Source organism: Takifugu rubripes, chromosome 17 (genome assembly GCF_901000725.2).
Source record: "Takifugu rubripes chromosome 17, fTakRub1.2, whole genome shotgun sequence".
NCBI classification, from domain to species: Eukaryota; Metazoa; Chordata; class Actinopteri; order Tetraodontiformes; family Tetraodontidae; genus Takifugu; species Takifugu rubripes.
The window spans coordinates 12,126,585-12,142,724 of NC_042301.1; the positions used below are offsets into that span (position 1 = coordinate 12,126,585).

A 16,140-nucleotide genomic window follows, 5' to 3' on the forward strand; every position below is an offset into this window, starting at 1 on the left:
AGATGTGTGGAAAAAATGTGGCTTTTATTAAATGGAGAAAAATCACGTGAGCCAAAGGAGCGGTTTCATGTCTGTACAACTGTTTAAGCCAAAGGAAAACGATCAGGACGTTCACAACACTGAGTTTTCTTTCCTGTCGCGGCAGGTTTTGACCCCGTAGAGAACCGGGTCTACTCAGACGGGAGCCGCTCGGGGTCAGAGGAGTGGCAGCTCCTGGTGGATCAGACCGACACCAGCCACCGCAGGGCCGTCATCATCAAGAGCAAACGCTCCGAGATCTTCCTGGCGGTCCGAAACTGCCAATTTATTGGACTAACATCCTACACCGAAGATTGCAAATGGCTTCTGGACTAAAACGGGTCGCCTGACCCTCCGGCCAGATACACACTGGCTGATATTTGTAACTAAAACAGAAGCTTTTTTGAAGGAATAAAAATGAATAAGGTGTAGAGAATAAGAAATAAAAATCCTCAGAATCTCTTTCGCTTGAGTATTTCTGGCTTCCAGTTGACCGGGTGGCTTTCTTCCGTCTGTGCAGAGGAAAAAAACAAAACCAGGGTTGTTAAATTCTGGTTGTGCTCGTCCTGAATCTGACTGAATGCTTTAACTCACAGCCATGTTGTCCTCTGCGTACACTTTGATGGTCTTGTCGGCCTCGGCGGTGATCAGTCGGCTTTCCGAGCTGTCAAACACGCAGGCGAAGATGCCCGACTCGCTGTCCAGGGAACCGGGCTGCACAGCTGCATGAATGCGCTGGAAGTTGTATCCGGTCCTCCAATCCCATAGGTGGATGGTTCCGTTGTCAGCTATGGGGGAAGGGAAAGGCATGATTGATGCTCAAACCTCTACTAGCACCTGACACCTCCATACCATACCTCCTGACACCAGGACGCCATTGGAGTTCACTGCGAGCGTGTTGATGATGGCGTTGTGGCCCGACAGGTTCTGGATAAAGTTGCCATCTGGAAACATCCACTGTTTGATGTTGTCAGCAGAACCAGAGGCAAACGTGTATCTGAAGGAGACAACATATCCTTACAAATAGTGTTCACTGGAGTACAATCACAGGAATAATTCCCAATTCTGCATTCCTAAAAATAAACCGGAGCTTATTTTTGTGATTACACAACGGCTGCAAGTGCAATAATGTTTTGTTTGAAGGAAATGCTAATTCCCCAGAGCTATTGACTAATACTTGAAGTTTGGAGCGAAGGTTGGCGTTTACTTACTGCTGGGGGTGCAGCACGACACTTCGGACCGACTTCTTGTGGTTTGTCAGAGTTGCTCTGGTTTTCCCGGCGATCAAATCCCACAGCCTGATGGTTGAATCGTGGCTTCCTGCCAAGTTAAAAGCCCTCAGGTTTTAACCCAGGGGAGCAACAACCAGCCGTTTGTTCAGAAGAAAAAGTCCAAAATTACCAGTGATGATTTGTGGCTCTGCGGCCTGACACCTGACTGTCGCCACGGTGTTGGTGTGGCCCGTTAGAGTGTGGGCGTTAGCCTTTGTCCTGATGTCCCAAACCTGCACAGAGAGAAAACAATCACGTCCGTTTACTGTGCTCAGATTTAGCTGGAAAGATGAACAACTCTCCCGGAGGTGTGAACTCACCCTGGCCGTGGCGTCTCGGCTGCATGTTACCAGCACATCTATAGTTGGATGCAGGTCTAAACCATACACAGCACTGAGGTGGCCGTGGTAGTGCCTGATGACCTAAACCACGGAGAGGAACCAGGAATCATGTTTCTAACAAAAGGACCTGACAACACGCCTGAAAACTCAAATCCACAACAGAAGGTTGACATCATCTCTTACCTTGTTGTACTCCAGATCCCAACACTTCACCTGCTTGTCCTCTCCGCAGGAGAACAGGTAAGGGCTTCGGTGGCTGACCGCCACCCCGCGCACCGTGCTGATGTGCCCAGTCAGGGAGAGCTTCAGTTTCCCACTACTCAGGTCCCAGATCTACCAGGGCACACAGAGAATACATCATTACAATAACGCTCTCTTCTTAGACATCATATGTAATCTTCCTGTTTACTTGTATCCAGATCTGTTCCCTCATCTTTAGCAACATCATGAGTGACAATAAAACAGTAATAAAGCTCAAGGCACCTTTATGGTTCTATCAGCGGATCCTGTGACGAACCACTGGTTTCCTGGTTCCACAGCGATGGATCTCACCCAGCCCAGGTGACCACTGATGACCTGTCAGACAAAAACACTGTTAGATGTCCTGCTGCGTCGCTTGAAGACAGAGACCACTTTTAGGGAAAAACAGTGCAAATATACCCGAAACAGTTTCCACGGTGGATGCCACTGAGGTTTCGGAATCGTCGGTACTTTCCTCACAAGTGAGTTTCTGGTGGTGCCGCCCTCCATGATTGACTGTAAAGTAAAAAGTCTTTTCAGTTCTTGGCATCTTTTGGGCAGAAAAGACACAAGTGAATCTGACAGGACGCACCAGAGCACTCGCTCTCTCTGCTCCTCCTATATGTCGATGGATGTCAGTGACGCTGGCTGCAGTGCGGATCGCTTCCTGCCTAAAATAGGAAAAGGTAGAAGCTAATCATCTGGACTGGGTGTCTAATTACTGCTAATAATTCAGTTGACTTTGTGGAAAGAGATAGATTTACTTGGCTTGGGATGGAGGTAAAGCCAGTGCCATGGAATGAACTCCTGCCTCACTTGGGTTCCTGTGTACCTTTGTGTCAGCAGTCAGAGCTAATCCTAGATTGAAAATTCAAAAAATCAAAGTTGTAAAGATGTGCTTAATTAAGCTATAAGCCGTTTGCCAGGGTATTAGCATATTTACCAGGGCCAGAAGGATAGGCATGTGTCCCAGTGATTAAATATTCTGGGTCATCTCCTGAAAAAACAAAAACATGCACAGGTCTAAATGAGTTCCAAAACATTTCACCACAGCAGGAGAACAATAGAGAAGGGGTCTAATGGAAGTTTTGAAACTCTCTAGGTCACAAAAAGGAACCCTCACCTGTTTGTGCATAGCTCAGGTCCTGCACGCTGCTGGGCTGCTGGTAGACTCTGTCCTTCACTTCCTTCAGGATGGGCATGTGTAACACGGCCGAATAATCCGCTTTCAGTTTCACACCCAGCTTAAGCTTGTGACTGCAAAATTTTCAGAAAAGGACCACAAATGTAATTTAAATGAATTTGGATTCTGTGATCTGGTTTAAAAGGTTCGATCAAGGTGTCCTATTACTCGATATCACAAAACACTACAAATCTAAATTAAAAATTGGCAGCAGAATTAATGTAATGGAAAAAACTTCTAATTAAGAGTAAATGCTACTACACAAAAAGGTGGCGTATACAAATGTCAACAACAGATTAAATCAAAACTACTTAAGAACCCAGAATCACCTTTGGTCATCCTTTGCGATGGATTTGGCATGATCGGACACAAACATATCATGTGTCCGTTTTAGGGATCTGAAGACCAAAGTATGGACTGAGTGTTTCTGCACATCCTGTAAAAGAGTTTATCACACATATCGATCACTAACAGATGACAATAATTACCACAAACTCTAATAATAATAATAATAATAATAAAACCCTACATCTATAAAGTAATCAAGAGTGGTGCTACCCAGATTTCATGTTAATTTCCATCAATCATTACTATAATGACTGCTGCCCCATTTGTTGGATCTTTTAAAAACTCTGGATGATGGTTTAAAACTTTGTGTGCCTTTTTAAAGGTGTGTTTTGTTGTGACGTACTAATGAAACCGTTTCGTCCGAAGTACATTTTCGAAATAAAAAAATAAACCATGAAATATTTGTTTTGAATTGCGGCCCTCTGCGTGAACATTACGCAAAACATTAGATTTCAGATACGTTCTGTTATACGTAGTCTGAACGTGCACCTGTAAAAAGAACGTTCTTCTTTGAAAAATGTGGATATATTATACAGTTTCGCCCTAAAAACAAAAATCACTCCGTCGCCCGAACGTTATATTACGCGGCACTTAGCCGGGGCCCGTCGAAGTCTACTTTTACAACAGCGGGACAAAAAGGTCCTGAATAAACAACTTACCTCAGTCATTGTGACCCTTTAACCACGAACAATTCAATATACTAAAGATTTTTTTATTTTTTTACCAATTGGAGTCACGTCGCAGTGAACTATATATCACAACTCTAACAACATGACCACCACCACACTTAACGACGATTCCACGACCCGGAAGTAAATCATAAAACCAGGAACTGCTTTGGACGTCTGCCCCCTAGCGTTTAGGAAGTTAACTTTTCCCAACTTTTCTACATCAAATCGTAATGTTTACTGCAAAGAAACGCTTCCTTTCCTTCACATATTTTAGTTGTTGCAATAGTTCCAATTAAATACTGACTGAAAACTCGCGCCCCCCGCACACACACACACACACACATATGGAGAGAGAGAGATTTATTATTTATATTTTATATTTATTTTCCTTAAAAGAAAAGTACCCAAATGTAGACACTGCTTGAAGGGCTAATGCAGCAATCTGCAGCATTCTAAGAATTAATTGAAAACATAAGGATGTTTAATGCAGAGAGGAAACATATTAATGTTATGGGAAATTTGGTTGTTGATGTTTGCTTTTTTTATTTTGCTTTTTTTTTGGAACTTTCATGATTCTTACATTTATTAGGGCTGCATCTACATTGTTGAATGTGTTGCCAGGTGTGAAAATATTGACAAACTATATTTAGTAAGAAAAAAGATTTATTTAGTGCTTAAATAAAGCACTAAATGAAAGGAGAATTGTCAGTATGTTGTGAGTGCAAATGTAACAGTAACACAAGACACATCACTAAGTCTTGTGCAGAGATACAAGTGCTGTTGAACTGTTCCTCAAACTCTTTAGAGTCCAAGTCCGCCAAATTCCTTCACCCCGGTTGTCTGTCCACCGGCTGCGAGACGGCTGAGGGGGATCAGCTTCATCGTGGTTTCTTTCAGAGAGTACCAGCGGCTGTGCCATGTCACCCAAATAATGCCGTTGTCAAAACCAAATTCGCCTGCATCCTTTTCTGAGTACCTGCCACCTATAGGTCAGAAGACACAACTCAGAGTGGACCTCCAATATGACCAGGTAACGTCTACCAGGCATGAATCTTCGATATTAGGACCTATTGTCAGTCTCCTCACCACTGTAGTATTTGCCATTAAGATGGGCAGCGTGGCATCTGTTCATCCACCAACCGGATCCGTCCTGCTGAGCACAGTTGCCATCGTACCTGTCGTTGTCATTGTCAAAGGTGCTGAACTGCATGCCGTTGTGGGATGTGTAGGACTTGTCGCTGGGGTCGTCTCCAAAGTCATAACCGTCGAATGCATCCTCAGCGTCGCCGCCAAAGTAAAACCCGTATGTGAGGCGGTACTTGTCGGCCTCCGATCCAATTCTGAACATGTTGTAGTCGGCATATCTGCAGGTCACAGAGGGGACTCGCGTTTTTGATGTTGCCAGCAGAGCTCTGTTGTTTTCCTTTTTGTTAACAGGGCATGTTTGCTCTCCTCTTACATAATCTGTGTCCTTGAACTTACTTTTTGTTACCTTCCCAGTCAACCAGCTCGATCCTCAGCACGGTCGGCATGGTCGTGCTGGCTGTCAGCAGGTGGATCTTCTCGTTGCCCAGCCAGAACTCAGTGGTGTCATCTGGTGAGAGGTAACCAAAGCCCTCCCTGTACTGGATCCAGTCCTTCTTGAAGTCCACGCTGCCATCACGTCTCTGTGGACGTTAGTCAGCAGGACCAGATTTAGTGTTTTTGTAGGTGATCAAACTTTACTTTAATAAATGAAAGCCGCTGACTCCCGAAGACAATGAATAGGTCATGAGCTGACAAAAATGAAACGCACCCTCTGGATTACGGTGAAACCACGTCCAAAAGCATCGATCTCGCAGTAGACCAGGAACTGCTCAGTGGCTTTTTGAGGCTTCACGTAGTAAAGACCACTAGTGGTGGCACCTTTGTTTGCAATGTCCTGACAGTCTGATAAATGGAGACCATTAGAAATAAAAATTATTTTAAAAAAACAACAACCCCAAACCAAAACAAAGTAACGTAGTTCAGCGTAAAAATGTAATGTAATGTGTGACATCATTTGTGACCCATTTTAAATCTAAAGGAAGATTTTGCTCCATGTAAAGTCTGATTTATTTGTTTTTCCTTTGAGTCTGTCACATTTTAGACGTAAGTTGTTGTGTAATAACTGTGTAATCATGTCAGACTGTTTGTATTCCACTAAAGCACCATATCGATTGTTAGCCTGGAACTAAAAACTGAACATGGAGCAACATTCAGAGCAGATTACAAAACTTCTTGTGAAATGAGAACGGTCTGTGGGTCACAGCATTGATTATTTTTGGCTATTACCTGTCCCACTGATCGGCTGGATCTCCACCGAGTCTTTGCACGGCTCGCTGCATTTTTGCTGCAGCTGTAAGGAGAGCTGTTTAAGCTCAGACATTCTGCGCTCATTGGATGAGACCATGTTCTGCACCTCTCTGGAAAGAGGGAGCGAGATTAAAGAAATGCTTCTGCCGCTATCCATGTGTGCGTGAGAGTAGGTTATCATTAAACCATCCCTGTGCGTTTGTGAATAACGGAATGTATTAGTTACGTTCACTGTTTTGTAATATTGTGGCTATACGTAGCGGGATAATATCAGAATATCAAAATAAAAGCATACACTCTGACAGTGCACACTGACCACTTTCTGGCCAAATTTCAGTGTTTTTCCCCACATCACTTACATTATTTGCTGCTCTTGCACAGAAATAGTCTTTTGAAATCGAACGACATCATCCAGCATACTCGATGACTTTTTGATATAAACGTCTGCGGGGAAAAATAACCAGTGTCAACAGTTACGTCAGTGCAACCCAGATGCAGCAAAGGATTATATATGTTTTTAGACCCCAGAGGTGTAGAGGTCTCTAATGGGTTAATGTTGGTGGTGTTACCAGGTGTGATACTCTTCTGAGCTGCAACCATGGAGTCTTTCATATAAACCACCCTGTTTTCCGCATCCTGGGTCATATTGGCGATGTTTTCGAGGTCAATCAGCATTTGCTCCAGGCCATCGTTGGTTTTTGAAAAATACTTCAACATGTAATCAGCCACTCCACATTTTGTTGGACAATACATCCCCTGTAGAGGCCAAGAGAAAAGCACCAATTATTTGGTGATTTGTAATCACAGTGAAGAAATCAAAGCCTCCTATTGGCTCTCTTCTACTTACAAAGCCGTCGTTTGCGACGCAAACTGTTGCTGCACTGCTGTCTCCCCTTTGCTACAGAATAAAAAGGTAAAGTGTTAAGATGTCGGTGACCCCAGAAATGTGCAGCATGAAAGAAAAGACCTCTCTGTGACTTACTGCAGATGATAGAGAGAAAAGAAGCAGAAGTCCTCCTGCAGTTGCAAGAAGTGATGGAAACATGTTGCTTCAGATAACGGTGGCGAGCCTATCCCCCTGGTAAATGGCGAGCTGCTTAAGCCAGCGGGATATTTATCTGAACAAGGTCCTCAGGTCAGTGTTTGACGAAGGGCTTGTAAGCAAACACCCCACTCTCTATGACTCAAATGTCCTACAGCGCTCATTTCCCAGATCTGATAGGATTTGATGACAGAAGGTTAGAATTCTTACCTTTGTTTTACCATAAAAAGCACATTTATACCTGAAATTTGGACAGATCACTGGAAGGGGACCGAGACTCTTCTGACACACAAAGATTTCCTGATGACCTGGCGTCCACAGAGTCTCCTCCTGATGCAACCAAGAACACAGTTTATTTACTGTTCTTATTGCCAACAACATTATCAGCTGTTCTTTGGATATTGTAAAACAATAACGCCAAAACAGCTTTTGCACATACAAATTGTATTTTGGGAATGTGTGGCAGGAGAACGTTATTTATTTTTATTTTCAATAAAGTTGGGATATTAAGGCACCATCAGAAGAACTTAGATAGATAGATAGACGGGCGGGCGGGCAGGCAGGCAGACAGATAGACAGACAGATAGATAGATAGATAGATAGATAGATAGATAGATAGATAGATAGATAGATAGATAGATAGATAGATAGATAGATAGATAGATAGATAGATAGATAGATAGATACATAGATAGATAGATAGATAGATAGATACATAGATAGATAGATAGATAGATAGATAGATAGATAGATAGATAGATAGATAGATAGATAGATAGATAGATAGATAGATAGATAGATAGATAGATAGATAGAGCTGATGTTTGGCTCCTCTGCCTCCACTAGTGGGAGCAGAAGTCCAGTCTAAGCATTCACCTTTGAACCTGTGAGCAAACATGAACCTTAATTATTAACATCTCAGTCAGCACAAACATATTGTATGTTTCTGTATCCAAACAGCAGATCACGACCAGTGAGTCACCATAGGTAGGTGACCACGGCAAAGGTCACGACAATGTCAAATCAAATCAAGAGAATTATTGATGCCCTCAAACGTGGAGTTCAGTGGAGAAACAGATGTGGAGAAATATGAGCAAAACAAAATAGCTCTGGTGAAGTAATCTGGGTTGGATGCTGGGTTCATCTGCACAAAGGCTGGAGGGTTTTGGAGACACGCAGGCAGGATGAACTGAAGTAAACTGACTTGATTTGAGCAAGCAGATGCTTCATCAGGCCTCCATAAATAAAGGACTTAATGGCAGAGCCACACAGCATGCCACCGCAGCGTTCCACGTCCTGTTAATGTGAAAGAGGCCTGTTTTTGAAAACACCGCCAGAATGAAAGCAAATAACTGAATGCACCACATTTGCTGCGGCTGCTGCTGCTGTTTCAGTGCCAAACTTCTGCACTTCCTGCCTCTGAGGAGAGGCTGGGGGGAGATAACGCGGCGGATTTCTAAATAAATCATCACTGGCCTCTGAACAGAATGTCAAGATAACAAAGGACACCCACAAAACACTGATCACCCAGCAACATCTCTCAGGCAAACAATTAAAGGTAAAGCTGGAGTAATGTCTGAATTTTCAAAACATCAAACTCAGCCTTTGGTCTCTTACACCATGCTAGTCCTGGCCCCTCTCACCACCCTGCAGCATCTTGTCTGCATTTCATACTTTTGTATAAACATGTCGAAAGAAACTGACAAATAATGAAATTGATGCACAAATTCAAATTAAACAGTATAAGAAAAATGTTCCCTCTCAACTTGATTGTGGGTTTTTCCCTGCAGTGATTATGTCTGTGTCGTAACTTTGAAGGCCTTATCACCCCCACATGCTGTACAGCTGGTAACTACAGTTGGAGGAGTGTGTTCTTCAGGATGTGAGATGCAAACACACTCCTCTTTTTTTTATTACATCCAAGCCAACAGTGTAGATACATGTGGCTAAATAAGACCTCATCTGTGGGCCTCGTGTTGACATTAGATGATAAATCTTACCTTGACTACCTCTGTGTGACCTGGCTTTATTACGAGGGTAAGAAAAAAAAAACTGGGCTGGGATAGATAGATCGCTGACCTGAGGATGAACTGCAGGGCCCATGAACCTAAACAGTGCTGAACTTTTGCTGAACTGGCCTCTTTGTGTCCAAACACCAGATGGAAAGTGTCTCTTTCTTTCTCTAAATGCCATGAAGACATGGCTTCTCTCCCTCAGACATGGCTGCTCTCCCTCATCACAGTGTCCAGGGTGCTCCGCTTTATTCCAACCTCCGTGATTAGCCGGATGCTAATTGTGCATTATTAGAAGGCAAGGCAGCACAAGAGTGGCACAGTTTGTTTTTTCATTTAGGGCACGTAGGAACGAGATTATAATGTGCTAAACTGGGGCATTTGTTTTCAGGTCTGAATAATAAAGCAGGAGACCAACCAGGAATTATAACGATCCTCACTGAGTTCTCCCATATAACTGTGACACCATTTGACTATGGTGTAAATCTCCGGAGGGCAGAGGGCAAAGGTTTGTTCTAATGCTACACAGGGTTCAACCTGTGGTCACAGACGGTAAGTCGAGTCAGCTGAACGCGGAGGTGAAGCAAAGCCCAAAGCGGGGTTCCCTCTCACCAGAGGGGAATCATGGCACTGGAGCAAAGCCGATATTTTTAAAAAGAATAAAGCAACAAAGGCCGTTTCTGTGTTAATTCATTTGCTCTGCCCTGTAGTAGAGGGAACATTATTTGTCATTAATACATCGTCTCTGAAGGAAGCAGCCAGCATCTTGAGAATTCTCATCTTCAATTCAAGGCCATGACTGAGAGTCAAGGCACACCCGTGAGACTCTATTATAGACTGTCCACACCGAGCCTCTGGACGGCTTGTTTGTGCTGTCGTGTCATGCTAGAGAAGTCATTACCTCCATAGAAAGATAAGTGAAGTGAAAAACGTAGGAAGGGATCACACATTAATTAGTGGAGCCCCAATGAAACCATCCTGATTACTCGGGCTTCATTCCGACCAGCCCATCCTTAAAATAGGTCAGAAAGTACTGAGACAAATAGCTCAAATATGCAGGATCAAGAAATGTTTCTCAAGACATTTTCTGGGTTAAGGCATGTGTAACTGAAGTATACAGGATTACAGTAATCTGGTCAAAGGAATCCTCTATCTGATCATTTGAGACCGTCCGAGTGAGCCAGCTTTCCCAAACACTGATCCTGAGTTGATGATGGCACAAGACAGATTAGCCAAGTAAAAAAAAAGTTCTCTGTCCAACATCTGAACAGCACCTCCTGCACAATAATGATCCTCCAAAAGTAAATTAAACCATGTGTCAGGGCTCAGATAGCAAAACCTCCAAACAAAACAACAGTAAAGCTGAGTTAAAGCATTAAATTAATGACTGCTGTCTTTCTAAAGCCTAGCATAAATGTACGTCTCCTGTAGTCGGATTATACTGTTTCGACACTCTTGTTTTTAAGTTGTATTGAATGTAGTTTTTCAGGGGCCGCAGTTAATTCGGGTCTCAGTTGGTTGTGTGAATGTTTATTTGGGGATTTGGATCAGGAAAAAAGGATAATGATAGAAGAATGTGCACGTGCGCTCGTGGCCAATCGTATCCGGAAGCTTTTTCTCCTCCTCGTGCCGCGAGGGATAAAAACGCACTCGTCTCGTGCCAGGCTTCGACTGTGCAAGAGAAGCGCGCTCGTGATGCTGCAGCTGTTGACCTTCCTGTTGGAGAAGCTCTCCCTGCTCTCCAAATTCAAACTGTTCGAGTCCATCTGGCCGGACTCTGACCGGGAGCAGGAGCGCCGTGCGCACCGAGGGCCCCCGCCGCTCCGCAGGGGAGACCTGCTGGAGGTCCCCAGAACCATCTTCACCCACTTCGGCATTTATTTAGGCGACCACAAAGTCGCCCACCTCATCCCCGACATACTCCCGGTGCTGACAAACGACAAGCGGCTCATCAGCACCGTGATTTCCAACAAGAGGCTCATCCTCGGCTGCATCTACAGGTGCGCCACGGTGCGGGTGGACGCGCTGGAGGACTTCGCCTATGGCTCCAAGATACTGGTCAACCGCATGGACACAGTGATGAAGAACAAAGCGCTCCCGAATGAAGACGTCGCCAAAAGAGCCGAGCAGCTGATCGGGGGGATCCCGTACAGCCTCCTCTGGAATAACTGCGAACACTTTGTGACGTACTGCAGATACGGGAGCGCATCCAGCCTCCAAACAGAGAAGGTAAAGTCCTTTAGGAAGTTCTGTGACGAGTCAGAACAATGGAAAACTTTGCTGTCTCTGTCCTTCACTGAGTAGCTACATTGGCACAGCGGGGGCAAGACAACATAAATAAGTAAACACTGACTCGAAAAATATGTTGACGTGTTGAATAATTACCCGTATTTCTTTCTAGTTCTGTGAGTGTTTAAAGTCCGTCATCAGAGACCAGCGCAGCGTCATCCTCGCAGTCCTGCTCGGGGTGGTCTCCATCATCTGCTTCGGAATGGCACCATGGACTACATTACCCACAATCCTCGTCCCCTTCGCTTTGTGGATGGCGGGTTAAAGGCAGTAACTGGAGCAAGTAGAAAAATAACCATTTTACCAGCAAAGACTGTCTGGAAACGTGCCCGTGCCACATGTGTTTTTTATTGATGTAAAATATGTTTAAGAGTTGTTATTAAATCTGCATTTAAAAAAAACCCACTGGTTGTAAGGATCTATAGGCATTTTATAGTATCGAATACACTGTAAAAATGACGAATGTTTAATAAAATTCTATTTTTATTGATTTGTCTCAACTATTTGTTCCTCTCCAAACACGTCAGATGACTACATATTAGTCCCTAACGACACACTGCAACAGTTTACAAGCATTCACATCAACAATAGCATCAATTTGGGAGAAACATTTTGTTTCAGTAACTGCTAATTTAGATTTTTAGGTTACTTTGTATTCATTTCTTCAGTATGCAGCTTGTTTTAAATGGAAAAGTGCTGAGTAACCATGAGATGAGTCCCAAGAGTTGCAGTCCAATGCAGAACAAAAGCTTCTTTTTTGGAACACGATGGCTCAATAGTAGTGACCTTTATAAACGAGGGACTAACTCTTCACAGGTCAATCTTTTTAATGAGCACCCCTGACCCTAATTCACAAATAACAAGGCTTGAGTTTCAAAATCCACCATGCAGCAACGCGATTAAAGAAAGCTCCTTTAGCTCTGTGAAAATCACTGGGATGTTGACCGAGATGTGAACAGGGCGAACCGCTGTGGCCCCGCCCACTGCTGACAAACATAAAAAGGGTGGTTCGGCCGTGCTCTTTACACTCTCATCATGTTTCTTTACCAACTACTGAATTTCTTCTTCGCAGCTTCCAAAAAGGAGGAGGAGGAGGAGGGGGGCTTGAAGTATGACCTCTCTCTGTACAAGCGCGGCGATTTATTAGAAGTTCCCAGGACTCTGTTCACGCACTTTGGCATCTACCTGGGCGATAATCGCGTGGCTCACCTCATCCCCGACATCCTGCCGGTGGTCACCAAGAACAAGTCCTCCATCGCCAAAATGGTGACAAACAACCGTCTGCTGCTGGGGGTCATTGCCAAGGTCGCCAGCGTCAGGGTGGACTCCGTGGTTGATTTTGCCTACGGGTCAGAGATTCTGGTCAACCACATGGACAGAGTGTGTAAGCAGCCAGCTCTGGATGGGGACGAGGTGGCCAGGAGGGCCGAGAAGCTGCTGGGTTCGGTCACCTACAGCCTGCTGTGGTACAACTGCGAACACTACGTGATGTACTGCAGATACGGCATGGCCATCAGCTATCAGACCTACCAGGTAACGTTTTCCTTGGCTTTGAGTGGCCTCGAAAAGTCTTTTCAGTGTCTCCGATGGAGGCCGGTCTGAGGAATTCTCCATCCCAATCTGCTCCAAAATGTAATACAAGCTGACTACTTGAATAATTATTCAATGGAGCCTTTATGTGGGAGCGGGTTTTCATTGCTCACAATCTGCTTTGCATTCTTGAGATTCTGCCCAGGTCACATTTAAAAGCCGGAGTTCACATGTGCAGGATTTGCCTTCACACTTCTGTAGGCGTAAAGAAAATGGATTATGGGACACTTTTGCACAAGACCTCATATGTCCCGCTCACGGTGCTAAACCTGCCGGATTTGTGTCCACCCGAGGAGCGTTTTAGCTGGCTCAAGGGTGAAACCGCCCTCACCCAGCAGGCCAGCAGCTCCATCTAGTGTTTCCCAACTCTGGTGATCAGAATTCCCCAGTCGGTGCCTGACTGTCACCTCCCTCTCTTGCAGTTCTGCACAGCTGTGCGGAAGATCGTCTGCAGCAGGACGAGCTCCTACTTGACGGCGCTGTGCGGCGTGGGAGTCATGCTGTACCTGGGCTGCCTGACAACGCTGACAGCTTTACTGACCCTGCTGGTCTCCTTCACGATCTGGATGGCGGCCTGAGTGGAGAGAAAGACTGTGATTCTCGTGATGGAGTCAGAGGAGGCTGCCTTGTGGTTCGGCTGGAGGAGAGAAAGCACTGAGGGAAAAGGCCTCCGTGTGTCGGGCTAGGCTTTTTGTTTGGGGTGGGGGGGTTCTAGTGATGTCGGTTCACAAAAATGTAGTCGTTTTATAAGATTTTTTATCGACAGCATCATCAAGCATGTCTTACAGTGTTCTTTGTCAATTTTAAAGGATTTAAAATGGGAAAAGATACAAATGATAATATGTTTAATCTTTTACTGTGCCCCAATCAAGCAACAGAGTTCTGCAATGTGAAAGACACCTGTAGCTACGACATTTTGTTTGTTATAATTCAGTTGTCGGTGTCGTGTCATCGAGCAATGACGCCTCCTCTAAATAAAAGATGAAGGAAGAAAACAACAAACATTAGATAATCAACAGGTTGATGCTTAATGGCCAGTCCCCTAATTAGCCAATTGTTTGATTAATTTGTTCATATTTCTGTGTTAAAAATGATGCATCATGGGTAAAATATGTGTGAAAACACACACTTTTAGCGTCCATAAACACCAAAGTTTCACTTTTTCCACGAGGAACCAGGTAGAGTAGAATACAACGACCTGCACGAGCAGTCCAGGCCGGGTTAGCTCCTGATGCTCAAACGTCACAACTGAAGCAGTCACCTCTTCAAATTGTACATCACCATAGCAACATATAGTGGCTGATATAAGTGAGAAGAAGCCTAAAGGGTGGGTAAATCATGCCTCATTGTCAAGAGATCATGGCCAAGGTGACGTTACTCACCTGCACAGTTGTGCTGCTGATGGAAGTTTGACTGACTTTAAGCTTCAGAATCACCATAAAATCAGATTTTTCCCTGAATAAAGACTGAAGCTTATAAAACCCACTTCTCATCTGTGTATACTGGTAAAGGACCTTCTATGATGTTCATGAAATCTTTACTAATGGGACGTGAACAGATGACAGAAGAAGAAAAAAACACATGTGGGCGATTTCTTAAGATGAGGTAATGGAAATAACAGACCGCTTCTAAAGAGAGATATAAGTGCAAAAAGTCACCGTAGCTGCAACTATGACAACCTGACTGAACCTTGAGGTAAGATCTTTATTTCTGAATGCCGAGAAAAAAAGAGAGCCGAAAAAAGAGATGTAAATTGATCTGTGGGTGTTTTGCATTACAAAAGGAGAATATTGTGAAGGAAAAATGAACATTTTACAATTTCTTTAAGTGTAAATGCCGTGTTATTAAACCATGGCACTTAGACGTGATGTGTGATGTATTGATTCCTGCTGGTCTGCTGCTGCAGAGTGATGCTGCCTTCAGTTCTATTAAGCAGAGTGCAGGTGCAGAGTCCCTGCTGTGATTGAAGAGTAACCGAGTTTGGCACCTCGATAATTGACGCCTTTCAGCTTTTAGTCTGGATTTGCTGAGGTAAATCGGATTTTTTTTATATATAATCCCACATCTGCTTCATCCTGTATCTCCGAACAAACACATCAAACCTGGAACATGTTTTCTGTGAGGATTGTGAGAGTTAATTGGATCTTTGCCGAGGGGAAAAGGAAAGCTCTGTCTCAAGGGGGAACATCCTGTTTAACTGATCACATCTGCTCTTGATGAAGGTCCAAGTTTGATCTCAGTTCAACATCCAAGCTGTCTGGGGTCTGTACCTGCCCCCCCACCAACATGGCGCACACATTGACTGGAAAGGAGACGGTGTAAAGCACAACAGGGGGTTCAGGGGGCTGGACCTGGACCTCTGCGTCTTTGTTTGGAACAGGCAACGGTTGGTCAAGAATTGTGTTCAGTGAGGTGGGTGGGGTGGGGTGGGATTTGGGAAGGAGGAGGAGGGGGGGGTTCCCTGATGGAAGAACCATGTGTAGCGTCACATAATAATGACTGTTGTTGAGAGTGATTTATGTGCTGTTAGCCTGCAATAATGCCGTGTGCATGCCTGAACAGCCCTCCGCAGGTGTCCGTCTGCTCGGGCGTATTTAGAAATCCATTTAGATAAACAGCATCAGTAATCAGTCACCGCTCTACACCGTCGCCTTCATCTATTTTGTCCTCGCAGGTTGTTGTTTTTAATTACTGGTGCTAGCGTTAGCGGGTTGAAGTCCCAGATGATCAATGTTACCAAACGTGCTCGTGTGACTCAGATTCTTTCTATCTTAATCTTTAGCTGTAATTTAAGTTTCTTG

At 44.3% G+C, this 16,140-nt stretch overlaps 4 protein-coding genes and 1 long non-coding RNA gene across 5 annotated transcripts; 2 read left to right on the forward strand and 3 right to left on the reverse strand.

Moving 5' to 3' along the window:
- Nucleotides 1–5: 5 nt before the first annotated feature.
- plrg1 (pleiotropic regulator 1) lies at nt 6–4,225 on the reverse strand. Its single transcript, XM_011612766.2, has 15 exons — nt 4,061–4,225; nt 3,383–3,489; nt 2,994–3,127; nt 2,814–2,867; nt 2,635–2,728; nt 2,463–2,541; nt 2,291–2,386; nt 2,114–2,206; nt 1,814–1,963; nt 1,610–1,711; nt 1,420–1,522; nt 1,230–1,338; nt 876–1,015; nt 613–806; nt 6–530 (listed from the first exon to the last, which is right to left on the reverse strand). The coding sequence occupies exons 1-15, from the start codon at nt 4,067–4,069 to the stop codon at nt 471–473; spliced, it is 1,524 nt and encodes a 507-aa protein (XP_011611068.1). The 5' UTR covers nt 4,070–4,225; the 3' UTR covers nt 6–470.
- A 192-nt stretch (nt 4,226–4,417) lies between these two features.
- Nucleotides 4,418–7,547, reverse strand: fgg (fibrinogen gamma chain). The gene is made up of 9 exons (XM_011612765.2): nt 7,389–7,547; nt 7,254–7,304; nt 6,976–7,162; nt 6,766–6,850; nt 6,386–6,516; nt 5,868–6,001; nt 5,555–5,739; nt 5,159–5,436; nt 4,418–5,055 (listed from the first exon to the last, which is right to left on the reverse strand). The coding sequence occupies exons 1-9, from the start codon at nt 7,449–7,451 to the stop codon at nt 4,874–4,876; spliced, it is 1,296 nt and encodes a 431-aa protein (XP_011611067.2). The 5' UTR covers nt 7,452–7,547; the 3' UTR covers nt 4,418–4,873.
- Nucleotides 7,548–10,528: 2,981 nt separating this feature from the next.
- lrata (lecithin retinol acyltransferase a) lies at nt 10,529–12,236 on the forward strand. The gene is made up of 2 exons (XM_003972290.3): nt 10,529–11,689; nt 11,862–12,236. Exons 1-2 carry the CDS (start codon nt 11,024–11,026, stop codon nt 12,012–12,014), a joined length of 819 nt encoding a protein of 272 aa, XP_003972339.2. The 5' UTR covers nt 10,529–11,023; the 3' UTR covers nt 12,015–12,236.
- LOC115253350 (uncharacterized) lies at nt 11,659–12,750 on the reverse strand. The gene is made up of 3 exons (XR_003891677.1): nt 12,455–12,750; nt 11,846–12,023; nt 11,659–11,764 (listed from the first exon to the last, which is right to left on the reverse strand). It is a non-coding gene; the product is annotated as an uncharacterized lncRNA (long non-coding RNA).
- A 13-nt stretch (nt 12,751–12,763) lies between these two features.
- On the forward strand, nt 12,764–14,820 carry LOC101076520 (lecithin retinol acyltransferase). The gene is made up of 2 exons (XM_003972289.3): nt 12,764–13,282; nt 13,762–14,820. Exons 1-2 carry the CDS (start codon nt 12,785–12,787, stop codon nt 13,915–13,917), a joined length of 654 nt encoding a protein of 217 aa, XP_003972338.1. The 5' UTR covers nt 12,764–12,784; the 3' UTR covers nt 13,918–14,820.
- Nucleotides 14,821–16,140: the final 1,320 nt, after the last annotated feature.

Bases quoted from the DNA above. Each gene is read 5' to 3' on its own strand.
- plrg1 (XM_011612766.2), bottom strand. The intron at 2,387-2,462 runs GTGCGTCCTGTC...TTTACTTTACAG, and splicing joins CAGAGAGAGCGAGTGCTCTG to TCAATCATGGAGGGCGGCAC. The intron at 531-612 runs GTGAGTTAAAGC...TCCTCTGCACAG, and splicing joins ACGCAGAGGACAACATGGCT to ACGGAAGAAAGCCACCCGGT.
- fgg (XM_011612765.2), bottom strand. From the start codon at position 7,451: ATGTTTCCATCACTTCTTGCAACTGCAGGAGGACTTCTGCTTCTTTTC. The intron at 5,740-5,867 runs GTGCGTTTCATT...TAACGTCCACAG, and splicing joins GTTTCACCGTAATCCAGAGG to AGACGTGATGGCAGCGTGGA. The intron at 5,437-5,554 runs GTAAGTTCAAGG...TGTGACCTGCAG, and splicing joins GACTGGGAAGGTAACAAAAA to ATATGCCGACTACAACATGT.
- lrata (XM_003972290.3), top strand. From the start codon at position 11,024: ATGATAGAAGAATGTGCACGTGCGCTCGTGGCCAATCGTATCCGGAAG. The intron at 11,690-11,861 runs GTAAAGTCCTTT...ATTTCTTTCTAG, and splicing joins CCAGCCTCCAAACAGAGAAG to TTCTGTGAGTGTTTAAAGTC.
- LOC101076520 (XM_003972289.3), top strand. From the start codon at position 12,785: ATGTTTCTTTACCAACTACTGAATTTCTTCTTCGCAGCTTCCAAAAAG. The intron at 13,283-13,761 runs GTAACGTTTTCC...CCTCTCTTGCAG, and splicing joins TCAGCTATCAGACCTACCAG to TTCTGCACAGCTGTGCGGAA.